Source organism: Fistularia commersonii, chromosome 9 (genome assembly GCF_037954325.1).
Source record: "Fistularia commersonii isolate RoL2024-O1a breed Wild chromosome 9, RoL_Fcom_v1.0, whole genome shotgun sequence".
Lineage (NCBI taxonomy): Eukaryota > Metazoa > Chordata > Actinopteri > Syngnathiformes > Fistulariidae > Fistularia > Fistularia commersonii.
In genome coordinates, this window is record NC_141292.1 from 12,637,644 (window position 1) to 12,654,942 (window position 17,299).

A 17,299-nucleotide genomic window follows, 5' to 3' on the forward strand; every position below is an offset into this window, starting at 1 on the left:
TCACTGCAATTCTATTTGGCCCGCAAAGCCATACCATATGACTATTAGAGCCGGCCCGCTGGGATAGTCTACAGTGCATGTATTGCTAATTCTACAAATCCCAGAACTTGTGTTTTAGCACGAAAATCACAACAGGACCCATAAACACCCTCTCCTCTGTGTACAGTAGTCATAGCGACCTTATGCTAATACTGGCATCCTGCTACTTGGGCAGAAAACAGGATTTTGCACGTGTGCAATATTAAGTTATGTATTGTACAGTATTAAGCTATGTTTGTTCCATATTTCCTTTTTAAGCAAAACTTGTTTGGATCCATATGAAAAGGTTCATTGTTATATCTGGAGGAAGATTTTTTTCAATAAATATCAATGTTGGCCCGCGATTTTGAATTTTGGCCCACTGTGTATTTGAGTTTGACACCCCTGATGTATAGGATCGCAATGAGTCCATCAGACGAACAGCGTATGTTAGATTTTCTGAGATGTTTGGACATGTAAAGAGGCAGGATAGCAGATATTTGGGTAGCGGGATGCTAAGGTTGGTCCTGCCAGGCAGGAGGTCTCGAAAAGTACCAGAGGAGACATGAAGTTAGTTGAGCAGACAAGATGATCCATATTTTCGTATTGATAACTGATGTTCAAAGTCAGTTCAAAGAAACCCAAAGCTTCATTAAGAACACGGTTTATTCAACAACGGATCCTCGGTAATAAATAAATGCACAGATCATTCGTTCCACAGTCAAATCCAGGTAAAGTTGTTTTTGTACATGTAGAAATTTCCAAAAAAAAGGAGGACTGATATTGCCATGACGGGTTTTGACCAGACAAAGAGACCGTTAACACACAAAAGAAGTCACACAGAGGGGACGGACACACACATAGTATTGCGTTTTCTTTTCTTTTCTTGTCTTTCAGAGTTCCCTCCATCGCTCCGGTAAGTCTGTTACCACCATGATGTGCAAATCAGTCTTAAATTACAAATACAGTATTGCATCACTTCAAAGTGCTACAGAAAGAGGTGCCGACAATCTTTAGAAAACGGAGAGTGTGTTTTCTTTGAAAACCGTGTGTGTTTGTGTGTGTGTGCGCGCGTGTCCGGGATATAAAGAAACCACTGTTGGGACTTTTGTGCCTTTATCCATCTACAAAGTAACTCAGCCGTAACACAACAAGGGTCGTGTTGTTGCATCTCCGGGCTCGTGCGTCGGCCCTCGTGCGCTTGTGTCCTGGCACGTGCCCGCGTGCGTGCGTGCGACGGGGGACCGAAACGGACGCCGCCGTCTCATTGGATGACGCCGCGAAGCCGACTCATATTTCTGTGTCGCTCGAGGAGTTCGGTCGGTTTTTCCGTTCGCTTTACGGAGAATGAAATTGTAGGAATCAAGACGTTCGGTCTTAAGTAATCAAGAAAATAACCAAGACAAAAGAAAATGTACAAACATATTTGCGAGAGATTTTTTTTTTTTTTTTTTTCCCACCGCCGCCGCTCCTCTGATTAGCTGGACTTCTCTTTTTTTTTTTTTTTTTTTTTTTTTTTTTTGAAAATGAGATTCAAAATGTATAGCAGCCTTATTTCAACATGTAGATAAATTAACAAAGTAACCTGAGTTTTTTTTTTTTTTTGTTTGTTTTGTTTTTTTTTAACCCTCCAATGCTATGTTGGTGAGCCGTTTTTACTCAAATCTAAAACATCTGATGTCCATTTCGGTGAAATGTGTTTGACGCGCGGATATTTTGCGGATCAAGAGTCGCAAGGGATTCGTTCCCTTTTTTTTTTGTTATTGTTGTTTTTGACAAACATTCTATCATTTGCTTCGTAATAAGAAAGACAGTGATGTTACACAATGAACCCCCGTTTTGATAAAAAAGGCACAAGCTTCTTAAAGGACCATTCATTGTTTCGTTTTTTTTTTTTTTTCCAGAAATGTCCCCTCGGTGGCTCGCACCTCGCAGAAACCGTCGGAGAAGAACAGAACCCTGTGTCTCACTCGCTTTAGGGAAGAAAAAAAAAAAAAAAAATGGAGAAAAGCGAAGACACGGATTCCTCGGTTCGTTTGTTCAATATCGATATCAGGAGGTCACGGGAGGTCACAGATCCGCTTACAACCGTTCACGTGCCGCGTCGGGACACGTATCGTCCGCGCAATTACGAGCCTCAGATGAACCTCCTGCATGTTTTTGGGCTTCGGGGAGGGAATGCAGAGAACCAGGAGGGAACTCGTGCAGACACGAAAACTCACGTTGGAATCAGGGAATCAAATCTTCGTCGCTGTGAGGCCGAGGCACTAATGCTAACAAAAACACCGGCGCAACCCTCCGAGAGGAGAAGACAAGAAGGGACCCAAAGCGTCCCCCGGGGGAGGGGGGGGATTTCTGACCCTATTTATCAAATTTGTGCTTTCCTTTTTTTTTTTTTCCCCGCTGATTAAATCACATAGCGGACCCCTCTGTTTTTTCGTCATTTTATATCAGTGACGACGACGGAACTAGAGTAAGGTTTGATGGAAGAAAAAAAAACCAAAAAAAAACGGTAAGCTGGGTGGAGGGAAGGGCCCAGGCGGATAAAAAGCAGAAGAGGCAAAGCAAGTGCGCAAGGGGCGGGAGGAGGAGGAGGAGGAGGAGGAGGGAAACCGAGGAGAGGAAGAGGAAGCGTGAATGGCAGGAAACTCCGGTCGGATGGCCGGCAGGGCACCTGTCACTGGAGAGGCCCCTGCTTTCTATTACACTCCCTTCTTTCTGCCGTCCATCTCTTTGTCTGGTGGCAGAGGACAGCCAAAGGGAGGCTGCTTAAAATTTTATCCTTCCTTCCTTCCTTCCTTCCTGTGTCGATCTCCTTTCTCAAACACCTGTTTTCTCCATGGCAACAAGGCCCCCGTCTTCATACATACTGAGCTAATTTAGTTGTTAGTCATGAGTGTGTGTGTGTGTGTGTGTGTCTCTGCGTAAGTGTGTTCTCTGCGCAGGAAGAGGGCGGATCTTCAGTCAGTCCAACATCGAGATGATTTTTTTTTTTTTGTTTTGTTTCTGATTTTTTTTTTTTTTTTTGGTCAGTTTGAGTTAAGATCTCAGTTTAAAAATGGAAGAAGTGTTGGCTGGTTTCTGAACTTGAAAGTTGTTTTTTTTTTTTTTTTTTTTTTTTTTTTAAACGAAGCAGCTCCGAGCGATTCTCGCCAATCGCCCTGGGGGAGAAAAAAAAAAAAATGTACATCCCGCCGTTCGCCGGCAGCTCTCGGGCGCGAACGCCGTCCATCAGCAGCCCGGCGATGTCGTAATGGGGCTGTGGTGCAGGTACGCCGGGTTCACCACGGAAACCGGGAAGTTGAAAATAAACGGCGAGGTGGGCGTGGTCGTCGCAGAAGCAGCGGGGTTGGAGGATTTGGGTCCGAGCAAAGGGCTGGCGGTGGCGGCCGCCTCGGCGGCGCAGGAGGTGGCGAGGAGCTGGGACTCAAACTGCAGCAGCTGACCCATGAAGCTGAAGTTCGGGGAGATGATGCTGCGGCGCCGACGGACGAACTCGAAGGCTTCGTCCAGACGAACGCGCTTCCTTTTCATTAGGTAAGCGAGGCAGATGGTGGCGGAGCGGGAGATCCCGGCCTGACAGTGGACCAGCACTCTCCCGCTGGATTCTCGAACCGAGTCTGAGAAGAAAAGGACAAGCAAGTGTGTCGACGTGTTGTTTTCGTGATGCGGCTCGTGGCGTTTATCATTTTTTACGTTTCAATGAGGAAAAAAATACCGTCATCAAGTGATGTTGGATATTGGAAAGAAAAGGTTTTAAAACGATTGAGTTCATACTATCATGACAAGATCAGAATTATCAATATCGTGATTCCTAATTAAATAATCTGCAATATGTTAAATAATAGTGAGCCCAAAAATTTTTCCTGCGGGAGCAAAATAAATAACAGTTTGTAACAAAAAATGTGACGATCGCAGAGGCGTCTAAACGTAAACATTTATTGTTTTCCAAAAAGCCACACATAACATAAAAATCAGAAAATAAACAATAACATTATTACCGAATAATGTTTTTGCTTATCTCTTGACAAATGAGACAAACAGCCATTTCTTTGAATTGCACAAAAAAAAAAAAATAATAATCGCTTGTCCACTGCAGGTTAAATACCCTGCATTCTGAATCTATTTCTCTCTTGCCTAATATTTTCGCCATTATTCCGTGTTATTTGACAGGGGTGTGTCCAGGATTTTTTTTTTTTTTGAGGGAGGGGTTTCAGATGAGTCACAGACTGCAGAAGGGTGGAATAGAATGTTACGTTCTATGCATGCAAAAGTCACGATTACGTGGCCAGAATTTAAAAAAAAAAAAAAAATTGCAATACATCTCTGGTATTGATCAGGGGCAAAATGTGGAAGCAGGCCGTTGTTGGGGGCCTCTGGTGTAAATGATTGTGTTTTGGAATGTATGAATGAAGAAATGTGAAATAATACAGGGAATCAACCAAACAGCCCTTGGATCATACTTTGCTGAAACAGTAGAAAATTCATAATAACTTGACAGTAAATGTGAATTTCACTTGTTTTTTTTTCTTATCCAATTCAAGAATTGAAATTATACTTGCAGGTAATAAAGCTGACCTATGACCTCTGATGTTCCTCACATTTACCTTATGTATGCCAAGAATTGGGAAATGGTGTCCTCAAATACAGCACAAATCTATTCACCCATTCACACACACACACACACACACACACACACACACACACACCCTGTTGGAAAGGCTTCTGAAATTGCCTTGTGTTTCATTCCTTGCAAACACAGCATCGCACTAAATCTAAACTAAATGATTTGATGGAGCAAACAAATGATTAAATATTCAAACTGTGCTCGATGAATAAACATTACGTAATTTAATAGAAATATATTTGAACAAGCATTAATATCACATTGTGACTTCAGTAATTTGTACTGATGTGTTGCCTTTGGTGATTCCAGTCCTCCTTGTATTAGCTGTTTTCCCCCCCTTAACATTTGCAGAAACTATCATGGTATAAATTGTGGATCAAAAATAATATTAATGATAGTTATTGTTTTTTTCACAAAGTTACGGTTTGGCTGTAACCCCCTTTTTGGTCACATTTCTATCTGACCATGATGTCGGAAAGCAGGAAACCGCATTTTCTCTGCAACGAGCAGGTGCTGACACTCGAACGATCAGCCCTTTTTCACACTTCCTGGCTTGTTCTATTTATGACTCTCGCCCACTTCTGGCGTGTTTAAAGAGTCCCATCATTGCAGGAAAAAAAAAAAAAAGAAGGTTTAAGTAATGGCTTGTGGAGAGCACTTAGAATAACTGAATTTAACCAAAACGGCTATTTGTTTGCATGATAAATTGAAGCATCGTGATAAGTGTCCTGGAGTGTGTGTGTGTGTATGTGTGTGTACGGCGTATTATCAGCAGGAGAGAATGACAAAGCCTTGTTCTTTTCCATATAAATGACCTCAATCAAAAACTTTAAATAGAATCAAAAGCCTGCTGCGTGTTTAAGAATTTCTTTGAAACGCCTCGAAGAAGGGATATCACTCATCCGTGACTCATCCATCCCATTAATTCTGCGCACGTGGCGACCGGAGTCAATCATAACTGACACCGCCGGCCGGGAGAGGCGGGATTCACCCGGAATGCCGATCAATACCGCGCGGAAACACGCACGGATATCCACCCTCTCATTTACGTTTCCACGATATAGAGTTTCGGGTTTAACCTGCGGCGTGCGTTAATTCCTCCTCTCTTAGTCTGTCTTTCAAAAACACTAATCTCAGGTAACTCCGACACAGCTTCCGTTCGACGCTGACAGCCGATGAGTCAGAATTCGGTCCCACGGCAGCGAACCGTGACGCATACCGGCACCTACGGACTCACACACACACACACGCAGTTTCATGGAAATCGCACGCGCGTATACCGGATATGCAAAAACCTCACACTTGCCTGTATCGCATACACTCGGGAATTTATTTCACTTGTGTTGGTTAACGCTCTGTGTTAAAGCTAAATCTGCTGAGTCGCGTGTAAATCCGTCATGAGCGGATGACGATGAATATAGGTCAAATTTAGAATACGCAGAATATTTTTACGCAAACGACAAAAAAATGCACATCTCCGAAGCAAACTCGCGCGATCGTGGTTTTTTCCTAATAAAAGTCGTAATTTGAGCGCGTCTCGTTGCGTCGCGCCATTGCTAACGTGCTTTCTCACTGACCTATGAACTCTATGGCCTCCAGGAACCAGCAGCTGATGTCCTCTTTGTGATTGTCCTCCACCGGGATGCATTTATACTGGTAGGCTCCCTCGAAGTGGTTCGGACAGTCTGACGACACGTTGAGCAAGGCGGAGATTCCCACCGCGTCCAAAACCTCCTTTTTCGAAGCGTGGAGAGCGCTTCCAAGGTAGAGGAAGGGGAGGATCTCAACTGGGCCTCCCTAGGAGGAAGCCACAAAGAGAGGGAGAGTTATTTAACCACCAAAATCTTATTTTTAAGTCATACTTTGTTTTTTTTTTCTACCCGAATATCAGCTCCGGTTTGTTTTTGGAGCGCCGCCAGACAAAACCGAGCGTTTGACATGCCGACGGGACTCCGGGCAGCGGTATCTGCGGTCGCCATGGTGATGGGAAGGAACGAGATATTTCTCATTCGTGTTTTCGCAGTTTTTGGCGAAAAAGGTCTTTGTCGTGGGCGCTGTAAGGCTTCAGTACAAAAAAAAAACATTCTGACTAACAAATATTTTAAGAGGTGTTTTTGAAAAACTGTAAGTCTGGTCACGTTCAGCGATTAAGAATAAGAATAAGAACAACTTTATTAATCCCGAAGGAAATTGTTGTGCCAGAGTTTCAAGTAAAACTTAACAATAATAGATAGTAGGAAGGAGGGAGGATAAGAAATACAAATAAAATACAAAGACAATATAAAGTGTCAAAGTTAAGGCTATCAAGTGTTTTAAGGTCTTAAGGATAATTTTCATAATTTTCAAATGTTTTGACCTGTGAATTGTTAATAAAAGTTGAACCACGGGGGGAATTAAAGCGTACAATTACACACACGAACAAACAAGCTTTAGAGAAGTTAAATAGAAAAATTACAACCATTATTTTCACCATGCAAAGAACTGGACTGAGGGTGAACTAGCTAGTAAGTTTTATAGGCATTTTAAATTTGTCAAAATGTGGTAAAAAAAAAAAAGGTCATTTATCGTCCCTGCATTTTAATTTGTTATTTTGCCATCCTGAGGCATTTTTCAAACCTCTTATACTCTGAAACAAATGCACTGTCATGGAGAGCGATGTGAAGCCAAAAATGATTTATTGGTGAAAAATAAACAAAAGTAATAGGCAACCGCTACATGATTCCAGTATAAATGTGACCTCGGTTTAACATTTGATGGATTATAATATATTAATTATAGCACAGTAATATGGTATCATATACAACATATAATGCAGTATAATATAGTATATAGTAAGAATATAATGTAGGAATAATAGTCACACACAGAAGCAGCATCACATCAATACCATGTTATATGAATAATTTCAGTGATTAGAGTTTCCATCCCCAATCACCAGCGGTTTTATTTTTAAGCCAATTGATAAGAAATTCTGTGTTCCCATGGTGCACGAAGGAACCCTTGCACTTGGACATACCATTTTATGTAGCTAAAACACAATCAGGAAGTCAGTTCCTGCAGTACTTAATGCATTTACCACAAAATGTTGTTCATCTGCATCTGGAAGGTTCTCTGGAAGGTGCTCAATAAATATATTTATTATATTTATCACATTGTCTTTTTCTTAAATATCTGCAAGCAAAATGGAAGTGTAATTCCACTCTAAATTATTTAATATTACAAATCATTTAATCATTTCAGTAATTACAAATAATAATTGCTATTTCTAACTTATTTATACATCATACGTTGTCATAGATTGCGATAACTGTTACGTGCATATGCAAAGAAAACAAAAATAACTGGCAAAAACATAGAAAAAACAAAACTAAATGAGTAGAAAACTGTTTATCTTATATATGAATTAATTCTTTCAATCAAAATAAATCTAAATAAATAAATAAATGAGTGAATAAGTGAATAAGTGAATAAGTGAATAAGTGAATAAATAAATAAATAAATAAAATATAATGAAGTCCCTCTCTCACAAAAATATAATCCTGTCATGGGCAGAAATGATGCATTTGTGCATCTACTCTTCTGATAAATCGTGGCATAAAATGTTTCAACAGACATAAGCGGGTTATATCCTGAAGCCTGCATGTACTCCTGTTATTACGAGCCTGTTGTTTTAAAACGAAAAGTGCTGCGAAACGGAAGTATTTTGTCTCTGTTTGTCTCGGTTCCGAGGGGTCAGGAGGCTTTATTGACCGACCCTCTGTGTATTTATGTCACCGTCGTTGACGACCTCGGTACTGACACGGTCAGGAAGCGATCAATACGGCTTAGAGATGTAATGTGAGGAGGAGGGGTTGGAAAGCGAAAGGGTGATACTCTGCTTCCCCCCCCCTCCTCGCACCACCACCTCCACCCCGAGTCCATCAATTCTCCACTGCAACAGGAAGCCATGCTCATTCCCCGGGCCTAACGCGGTCCATTACCAGAACAAAAATCCACCTAGCAGTCGCCATGACTGCCTCTTTTCTTCGAAAACAAACAGAGGACGGATTGTCTGCATCTCTCACCACGTGTGTGTGTGTGTGTGTGTCTGTGTGTGCGTGTGTCCTGTGGAATTAAAATGAAGCCACACGTGACTGAGAGGACTGCACTCAATCTGCAGGCCCGAGCCACATAAACGCTGGTGAGTCGGGTCGCCGGGATGAATCACGGGTGACATTCGATTAAGCTGTGCGGAATTTTTTAAAAAAAATTGGTCATTTGAGCAGATTGACGGCGTCTAAAAATCTGCAGGTTCGGAGGACGGTTAGTTTGCGGCACCCGACCGAGGCCGTGTTTGCACTCGGGATCAAAAGAGCGTGGAACCCGAGTTGACTGAAGCGTCTCAAACAGGCGCGTCGGCGGTATTCGAGCCGTACCTGGTCATGGTGCGGCGTTCCGCAGGACGAACAGGCCGAGTCGACGCTCGACTGGCTGGCGAGGGACGGCAAGTATTTGTTCTTCAAACAGAACTCCGGGTACTCGGTGGAAAACCTGTCGTATCCACCTGGTAGAAAAAAAATAAATAAAAAAAAATGGAGAGTCAGGACAATTTAAATATCGGCGGCGTGTTTGGATTGGACAAACTGCAAACAGTGGAAAGGAAAAGCAGGTTCAAACGCAAACTCCGCATCCGGCATTCAGTTCATCCCAAATACAAACGCCTGTGAACGACACACAAGCGTGGATATGTGTATTTCCCCTCTGCTTCCAGCACTACCAACACCGGATTTCATTCACGAAACACACAGACTTTCTGTGTCCGGCGTGTTTGCATCATAAGGAACACAAAAAAATGCAGGGAAGGGGTCTAAATATACTGCAGCGGGCAAAAGAAGTGTTGATATTCCAGCAGATATTGCTGTTTTCCTCCTCCGGTCTTAAGGGTCCTGCAAGTCCCTACAGCTTCTACGCAGCAGCAGCAGCATTACCTCATTCAATCTGCTCAGGCCCATTGGCCTATATGTTGAATGTGCATGTGAATGGCTGCGTGCACGTTGACAGATAAATACATGAATGAATGTGTTTTGTTTGTCAGCAAAAAAAAAAAAATCCAAACACACATCATTTGTACATATATGACTGCAAAATGTCCAAGCAGCTGCACTGTTAAGAAGGATCCTATTAACATGGATTCGGGGATTCTTTTGGATGGGGTTTCTTTTTTTTTTTTGCATGCAACCGATCGCTCACCTTTGAGGAAATAAACATGCGAGGCGAGGGAGTCCCTCCGCAGCGCCTTGGCCACCAGGCTGACGGTACTATCCTCCTTCACCGCCTCGCAATCCGACGTCCTCTCGTCGTACAGCGCCACGGCGGAGTACATCCCGGAGCGCAGGCGGCACCGGACCTCCTCGTCCCCGGCCAGGATCTGATCCAGGCTGAGCACGGAGCCCTTGGCCCGGCGGCGGACGATGGTGTTGCAACGGGCGTTGACGGCACCGCGGATGTGCCCCGCGCTGAAGGCGAGGAAGGAGCGGCAGTCTAGCAGCAGGCACTTGGCGCCGTCGTCCTTCAGGAGCCGCTTCAGGAGCGCGCAATCCATCTGGCGGAGCTCCTCCATGTCGCGTCGGTTCAGGCCGAGCCGAGGCTCCGACGCACGCCGGACTTCCTGCGTGTGCGGGTCGGATCCAGACGCGTGGATCCTGCGGATTCCCCCCCTGCGCCTCTCCTCTATAATTCGCCCATCTTGTCTCCCGTGGAGCTCATTGTGAAAGAACCGCATCCGAACACAATCTTTGTCTCTCTCTCTCTCTGTCTCTCTCTCTTTCTCGTCTCTCCCGCTGACTGCCTCCTTTTGGGGTTTGTTTCGCTTCTTCTCTTTTTTTTTATGAATGGATGTATGGCGTCATGGCGGAGATGACGTCAGTCTGCAGTGGCCAATCACAGCGCGTCTTGCTCCCACCCTCCCCCTCCTCTCTCCCCTGCTGTTCATTCATAAAGACGGACGTCGACGAAAAGCATCAATGGCCACAGGTCTTGACTACAAACGATGCGTTTTCTATTAAAACCCGATTAAAATGACACTTCTCTGTTAGACTGAACATTCAAATATTTAGCTGGAGCCTTTTTTCTATTGTGTCATATGCAGGCTTCTTTGAAAAACATCAGGTTTAAAATGTTTTCTCTTAATTTAACTTAACTCCAGGTGCTTTTTAGCTAATTTACCAAATGTACCAAAACACCCCAAGGCATACACGACTGCTACTTGAATGTTGTGACCTTATTCATCATAACACTTTCACCACTTTTTCTTAAAATTAAAATAGACTCCTGCGACAAACAAATTTCCCCTATGGGGAAGTCCTATCTTATCTTATCTTATCTTATCGTATCGTATCGTATCGTATCGTATCGTATCGTATCGTAGCTTATCTTATCTTATCTTATCTTATCTTATCTTATCTTATCTTATCTTAAGGTCATTGCAAAGAATAACTTATATGAAAATGCAAGGCCTATTTTCTAAATATTGTATTGAAGGATTCTTAATATGAATTAGCTTTGTGGTAATTATGCTAAAGCAAGCCATCATTTTCGTGACTGTAAAAGCCTTGAAATAATCATGTATCAGTAAGCGTGACATTCCTCGATTGCCCTTCGGGGACAAATTCTGATTCTGATTCTGACATTTTATCCGCCTTCAACAGGTCAAATGTTAATTGAGCTTGAGAGTTACGTATTTATACTCACAGAAACAAGATGAAGAAGGCGTTCCTCATTTGTGACATGAATTCATGCATGACAATTTTCTTATATATTTGAAGCGCCGCATGTTCCAGGAGACATTAAGACATAAAGGAATACGGATGACAATAAAACATGGATAGAAGAAACTGGTGAGAACTGCTAAGGGGAGACTTGATGAAGAAAGAAGGACGAAAAGATGGAAGAGCTGAAGAATGACGGCGGTGATGCCGACAGAGAAGACAATGGAGTAAGTATTGATTATATGCACTGAATTGTGGCCTCTTAAAAACCTAGAGAAATGCACACATGCCACACTGTGTTACTACCAACCACAAATAATTCTCTGCATAGGTGGGATGGGGCTGCTGCCGTAGCAACAAAAGAAGAGGTAATGGAGGGTGGAGACTGTGGGCAGCGAAATGTGAGGCGAGTGGCTGGGAAGAGAATTTGTGCTGATGTCATCCATCTTTCCCTCCCTCTCAGTTCCCAGTCTTTTCCCCTCACATACCCTGCATACATGGCAGCATGTATTTATATTGTGCATGTGTGCATTCGATTCGCTAGTGAAATCTTGCTCCTATTCCACGTAAATCCATTGTAAGAGATATTTGTGTACCACACTGACACACGCAATTTAACAGGTGTCAAAGAAACGACGTGCACTGCAAGCACGCGCTCACAGAAAACTGCATGCATGCGAATTAGAACGATGGGAGGAAACGAATTCGATATTGTGTTCTTTACTTTACTTCTGGCCTCATGCGTCCTTGAGTGAGACACCAACACCAAGGCCACCGCTTCATTGTGTGCGTGTGTGTGTGCGTGTGTGTGTGTGTGTGTGTGTGTGTATGTGTGTGAGAAAGTCCATGTGACAGCCCACTCAAGAGTCATTTCCTGTATCTGAGTCACATGTCGCTTCAGCAAGCAACACCCCTTGAGGCAACAACAGGTCCTCAGTCACTCCGATGGGAGTAGTCGGTAATGACCTAGTGTTTTTCACTTTCATAAATACATTTTTAACCTGTATTCACAGTTTTGATTCCGTATATCACACACATGGACACAGAAATTAACATTGCGTTTCTCTGTCTTCTTGCATGTCAGTGCCTGTTATAAACATTGCACACCCTGTTAAAGGGGTTTAAAAAGGATATTCTATTAAAGGTTAAAAGTGAGATTAAAAAAAGACAAAAGTACTGATGCTTTGGGTACGTATTTATGAACTGTCGTCATTGGTTTGCTGACGATGCAGGTCGACAGTAGGTCCGAATTGTATGTAGTCCAGGTGGGCATTATATGACAATTACACAAATATACGTGCTGGCATAGTAGCTGATGAAAGAGCAGTAAACCATTTTTTCCCTCAGTATTATTACAATCCTGCATGCGAAGATTATTCACACAAGGACCAGGGGCTTGTATATGTGTGTGTATGTGTGTATGTGTGTGTGTGTGTGTGTGTGTGTGTGTGTGTGTGTGTGTGTGTGTGTGCGTGTGCCTGTTTCCAAGAAATTTGTCCTATCCTCTAAACCCCATAATGAAGTGGATAAGCCTTGCCTCTGTATTCGTTTCATTTGCCATGTAGTTGAGAGAGAGAGAGAGAGAACAGGAAAGTCAAATTGAGTGGCAGATATAAACAAGCGGCATGAAGTAGCTGTTAACTCTGTAAAAGATTCATATTTTCCTCTTTGATGGCCAGGCTGAGGACAAACAGGACTTATTATCGGCCCCTCCAGTAACACTGCAGATGTTAAAGATCTGAAAATGTCGCCGATTTGATCGGGTTTCAGTAACTTGAAGAAATGAATAAAAATATGATTACAGGAGCGAGTTAGCACACATCCATCAGCTGTCCACGACCCAAATCCTGCATATATCTGCTTTACAGGACTGTCTCAGAAAATTAGAATATCGTGATAAAGTTCTTTATCAAAAACAAAAATGTCATATATTCTGGATTCATTACAAATCAACTGAAATATTGCAAGCCTTTTATTATTTTAATATTGCTGATTATGGCTTACATCTTAAGAAAACTCAAAAATCCTATCTCAAAATATTAGGATATCATGAAAAAGTAATTTTTAAGAATAAGAATAAGAATAAGAATGAGAATAAGAATAACTTTATTTATCTATCTCGAAGGAAATTGTTTTGCCAGAGTTTCAAGTAAAACATGACAATAATAAATAATAGTAGGAAATTGCATAAACAGTATAAAAAAGGGGAGGGGGATAAGAAATACAAATAAATCTATAAAGTGTCTAAGTAACAAGTCAAGTGACACTGTAAAGTGTCTTAAAGTCTTAAGGTCTTAAGTACAAAGGTTTTTTTTTCGGACAAGGAGCACAAACTTACATTATTAGGTCTGTGTGTGTGTGTGTGCGTGTGTGTGTGTTTGTGTGTGTGTGTGTGTTTGTGTGTGTGTGTGTGTGTGTGTGTGTGTGTGTGTGTGTGTGTGTGTGTGTGTGTGTGTGTGTGTGTGTGTGTTGAGACCCTCTGTCATAAATATCTGCACATTCCCCACCTAACTGTCAAGTCAAACAAGGTTAATAATTGTAATGTTATTTTCAGTAATGAAGAGAAATGTGAACTCCTTAGTTTCAACAAGCCGTCCTGACGGAGTGTGTTGGAGTGTTTTGGGATCGATGTCATGTTTGTTGAGCGCTGCGAGCGGAGACTTTTGGTCAATGAGTAACAGGACGAATGTGTTCGAGCTGCTTACGGCCACTTACCAAACACACATGCAAAGCCATTGGATGTTTTGAAGCCCTTCTTGTGTTGCCCTTATGTGCTAATCAACTGAAGCGAAGGCTTTACGAACAGATCTATGCAGTCTCGCATACTTGCGTATGGTTAAAAAGCTCCTTTTCTACAATCCAGGAAATGAAGGAGACTTGTTTAACTACCTCCATCACTTTGAAACATATTTGAGACACTCTTTGGTAAAACGCATGGCAAATATACACAGTGATTGTAATGATATACAGGACTGTCTCAGAAAATTACAATATTGTGATAAAACTCTTTATCTTTTGTAATGCAATTAAAAAAACAAAAATTACTTTTTCATGATATTCTAATGTTTGGAGATAGGATTTTTGAGTTTTTTTTGTAATATTTCAGTTGATTTGTAATGAATCCAGGATATAGGACATTTTCGTTTATGTAACTGCATTACAGAAGTTTAAGAACATTGTCACAACATTGTGAATTTATGAAAGGGTGTTCAGTTCACAGCAGAGAAATTGGCCATGATTGCCTGTTTTTTTTGTTTTAAGGGCTGAAAGATAAAGAATATCAGTCAACGCAAGAAGAAAATAAACTTAGCTTTCTGAAGATCAATAAATTGGCAAACACCAGCTCTAGCCAGCTATATCTATATATGTGTAAGGAGTATACATATACAAGACTGTCTCAGAAAATTAGAATATTGTAATAAAGTTCTTTATCTTCTGTATTGCAATTACCAAAACAAAAATGTCATACATTTTGGATTTATTACAAATCAACTGAAATATTAGAAATAAAATAATAAAAAATATATATTAAAACAATATTAAAAATATTAGAATATCATGAAAAAGTATTTTTTGTTTTTTTGATTGCATTACAGAAGATAAAGAACTTTATCACAATATCCTAATTTTCTGAGGCAGTCCTGTATATTTATATGTATGCATATGAAGACTTCAATTCATTATTCATCGTAAATATTGGTTCATTCAGTTTAGTTTAAAAAAATGAAATGAAAGTAAAAGTTTTCCTGTTCCTGACCATCAGTCGAAGCAATACACAGTTTATACCCGATCCCACTTTTGTAATTTCATTAATCGATAAATTCATTCATTTGTCATCTATACAGCTTATCCTACATGCTTTATACAGCTGTATACATTTACCCTGGACCCGTCCTCAGTTAATCACAGGGCCACATATAGAGACAAACAACCATTTTCTCTCTAATTCACAAATGAACCCCATGCATCTTTTTTTTTTCTGACTGTGGAAGAAAACCGGAGAATCCGGAGGAAACCCACGCAGACACGGAGCGGAAGTAGAGACTTCATAAGTGCCCCCTGTCAAATCTGAACCAAGAACCGTCTTGACACCCTGATATTATTATTGTTATTATTGTTGTCCACTTTATATTTGGTGTCAAAATCAGCTTTGTCAATGGGCTATTGCTCAACATTAAAAACACAGCATTTAAATGTGATACCGCAGAGCATTAGTTATTAACAGATAATGTGCGGGTCAGTCAAGATGAAACATTTAGACGAATAACATATACAAGAATGATTTATTAGTGTTGTGAGCTTATTTCTCATTACTGCAAGTGTTTGTACGCATTAATGACCAAACTCAGTGGTCTGCCTCCCCCCCGTCTAAAAATAGGATTTCATTAACATCCGACAACTGCAGTTGTTGAAATTCATCTGATGTAGAAAAATAGGCTGTTTACGAGATGTTTTATTTGCATGAATTATAAAAATGAGATTTTCCTTTCCCTTAGATTTCAGGCTTAGTAGATAATTCATTTGTCAACACAAATTCAACCCTTTTTATCCCTGATTTTCCAATCTAATGAAATACATCAGTGTAAGTCATTGTACCAAATGTCTTTTTTCCCTTCTGCTATCTTATTTCAACAAATCTATCCTCATTCTGACCTTTACAGAGCCTTTGGGGAAGCTTATTTGGAAATCAAAACAAAGGCAGGACTAATCTGACATACACATGCTTGCTTCAGTTTGACAAGTTTGACAGTTTGACAAGATATTTTTCCCGCAGAAAGAATCCAGCCACTTTGCCGGATCCTATTCTTTTTCTGACCCTTTTCTAAAAATCTAGATGTGGCTTTGTGCGGAAATCGATCCGCAGTTTCCGCCATTCTACCTCACGTCCAAAGCCACTCCAATCGCAGTTTTTCACCCGAACACGTTGAGTTGCCGCCATGTGATTGGCTGATTGGCTATTCGTGGTTATGTGCGGTTGAACAGGTACATCTAATAAAATTGTTGCAAATATACAAATACACACAGTCACGCCGTGATCCTGCACTCTCTGCCCCTACAGGCAGCAGGTGTGTTCACACCTACATCATCAAACTCTTTCTACTTTTAAACTGTGACCAAGTCAGAAACCCTGGTTGCCAAGACAACCGACCACTGATATTTAACCGGTCAACAACAGATACGGAGCCATGTCTGCCGCGTGAGAGAAGAACGACTGAACCTTTGAACGCTCTGTGAACCCGCTCTCCTATGACACTTTTCTGGGAAACAACATCCGAAGGAGGGCGGACGATGGGTGAGGAAGGGGGGATGGTTAGGGAAGGGGATGTGACATGGTCACATTTAAGTGATTGAATTTCTTGCATGTGTGTGTGTGTGTGTGTGTGTGTGTGTGTGCTATAACTAACAAGAGGAGAGATTCACAAAATACAACTGGAGTATTTTCTCCCTCCATTGGCTGGAGGGTGAGAGTGAAATTCCGGAGTGTAGTTTTGTTTTTATCACAATATGTCACAGTGACGCTTCTAAATCATATTACTGTGTTGGAACTTCCTGAAAAGGGTTCATCTCCGGCGTGCTTCCTGTGCCGCCGCTGCTGCTGAACTCCGCTCTAAAAATATTTGCAACAGACGACAACAACAACAACATGTTTTTTTATTGTGCAACTGGTCATGTGACCGTAATGCTTTTTGAATGACATGTCATAAAAACACAAAGAAGAAAAGCCAGAGAAATGATCCAGTCTGTCAATATAATCAAAAATGTCAATTATATTTCTGATATTTTTCTTTCCTCTCTGATTTAGTTATTTTGATTGAACTATTTCACTTTTATTTGTCCACTTCATACTTTGAGGTATATGCACTATATAATTTTCGTTTTCCATTAATTATTTTGTGCTGAAACAACA

At 41.4% G+C, this 17,299-nt stretch overlaps 1 protein-coding gene across 1 annotated transcript; it reads right to left on the reverse strand.

Moving 5' to 3' along the window:
* Positions 1–2,197: 2,197 nt before the first annotated feature.
* dusp4 (dual specificity phosphatase 4) lies at positions 2,198–10,507 on the reverse strand. The gene is made up of 4 exons (XM_086152529.1): positions 9,875–10,507; positions 9,061–9,188; positions 6,223–6,442; positions 2,198–3,638 (listed from the first exon to the last, which is right to left on the reverse strand). The coding sequence occupies exons 1-4, from the start codon at positions 10,404–10,406 to the stop codon at positions 3,250–3,252; spliced, it is 1,269 nt and encodes a 422-aa protein (XP_086008655.1). The 5' UTR covers positions 10,407–10,507; the 3' UTR covers positions 2,198–3,249.
* Between the last annotated feature and the right edge of the window lie 6,792 nt (positions 10,508–17,299).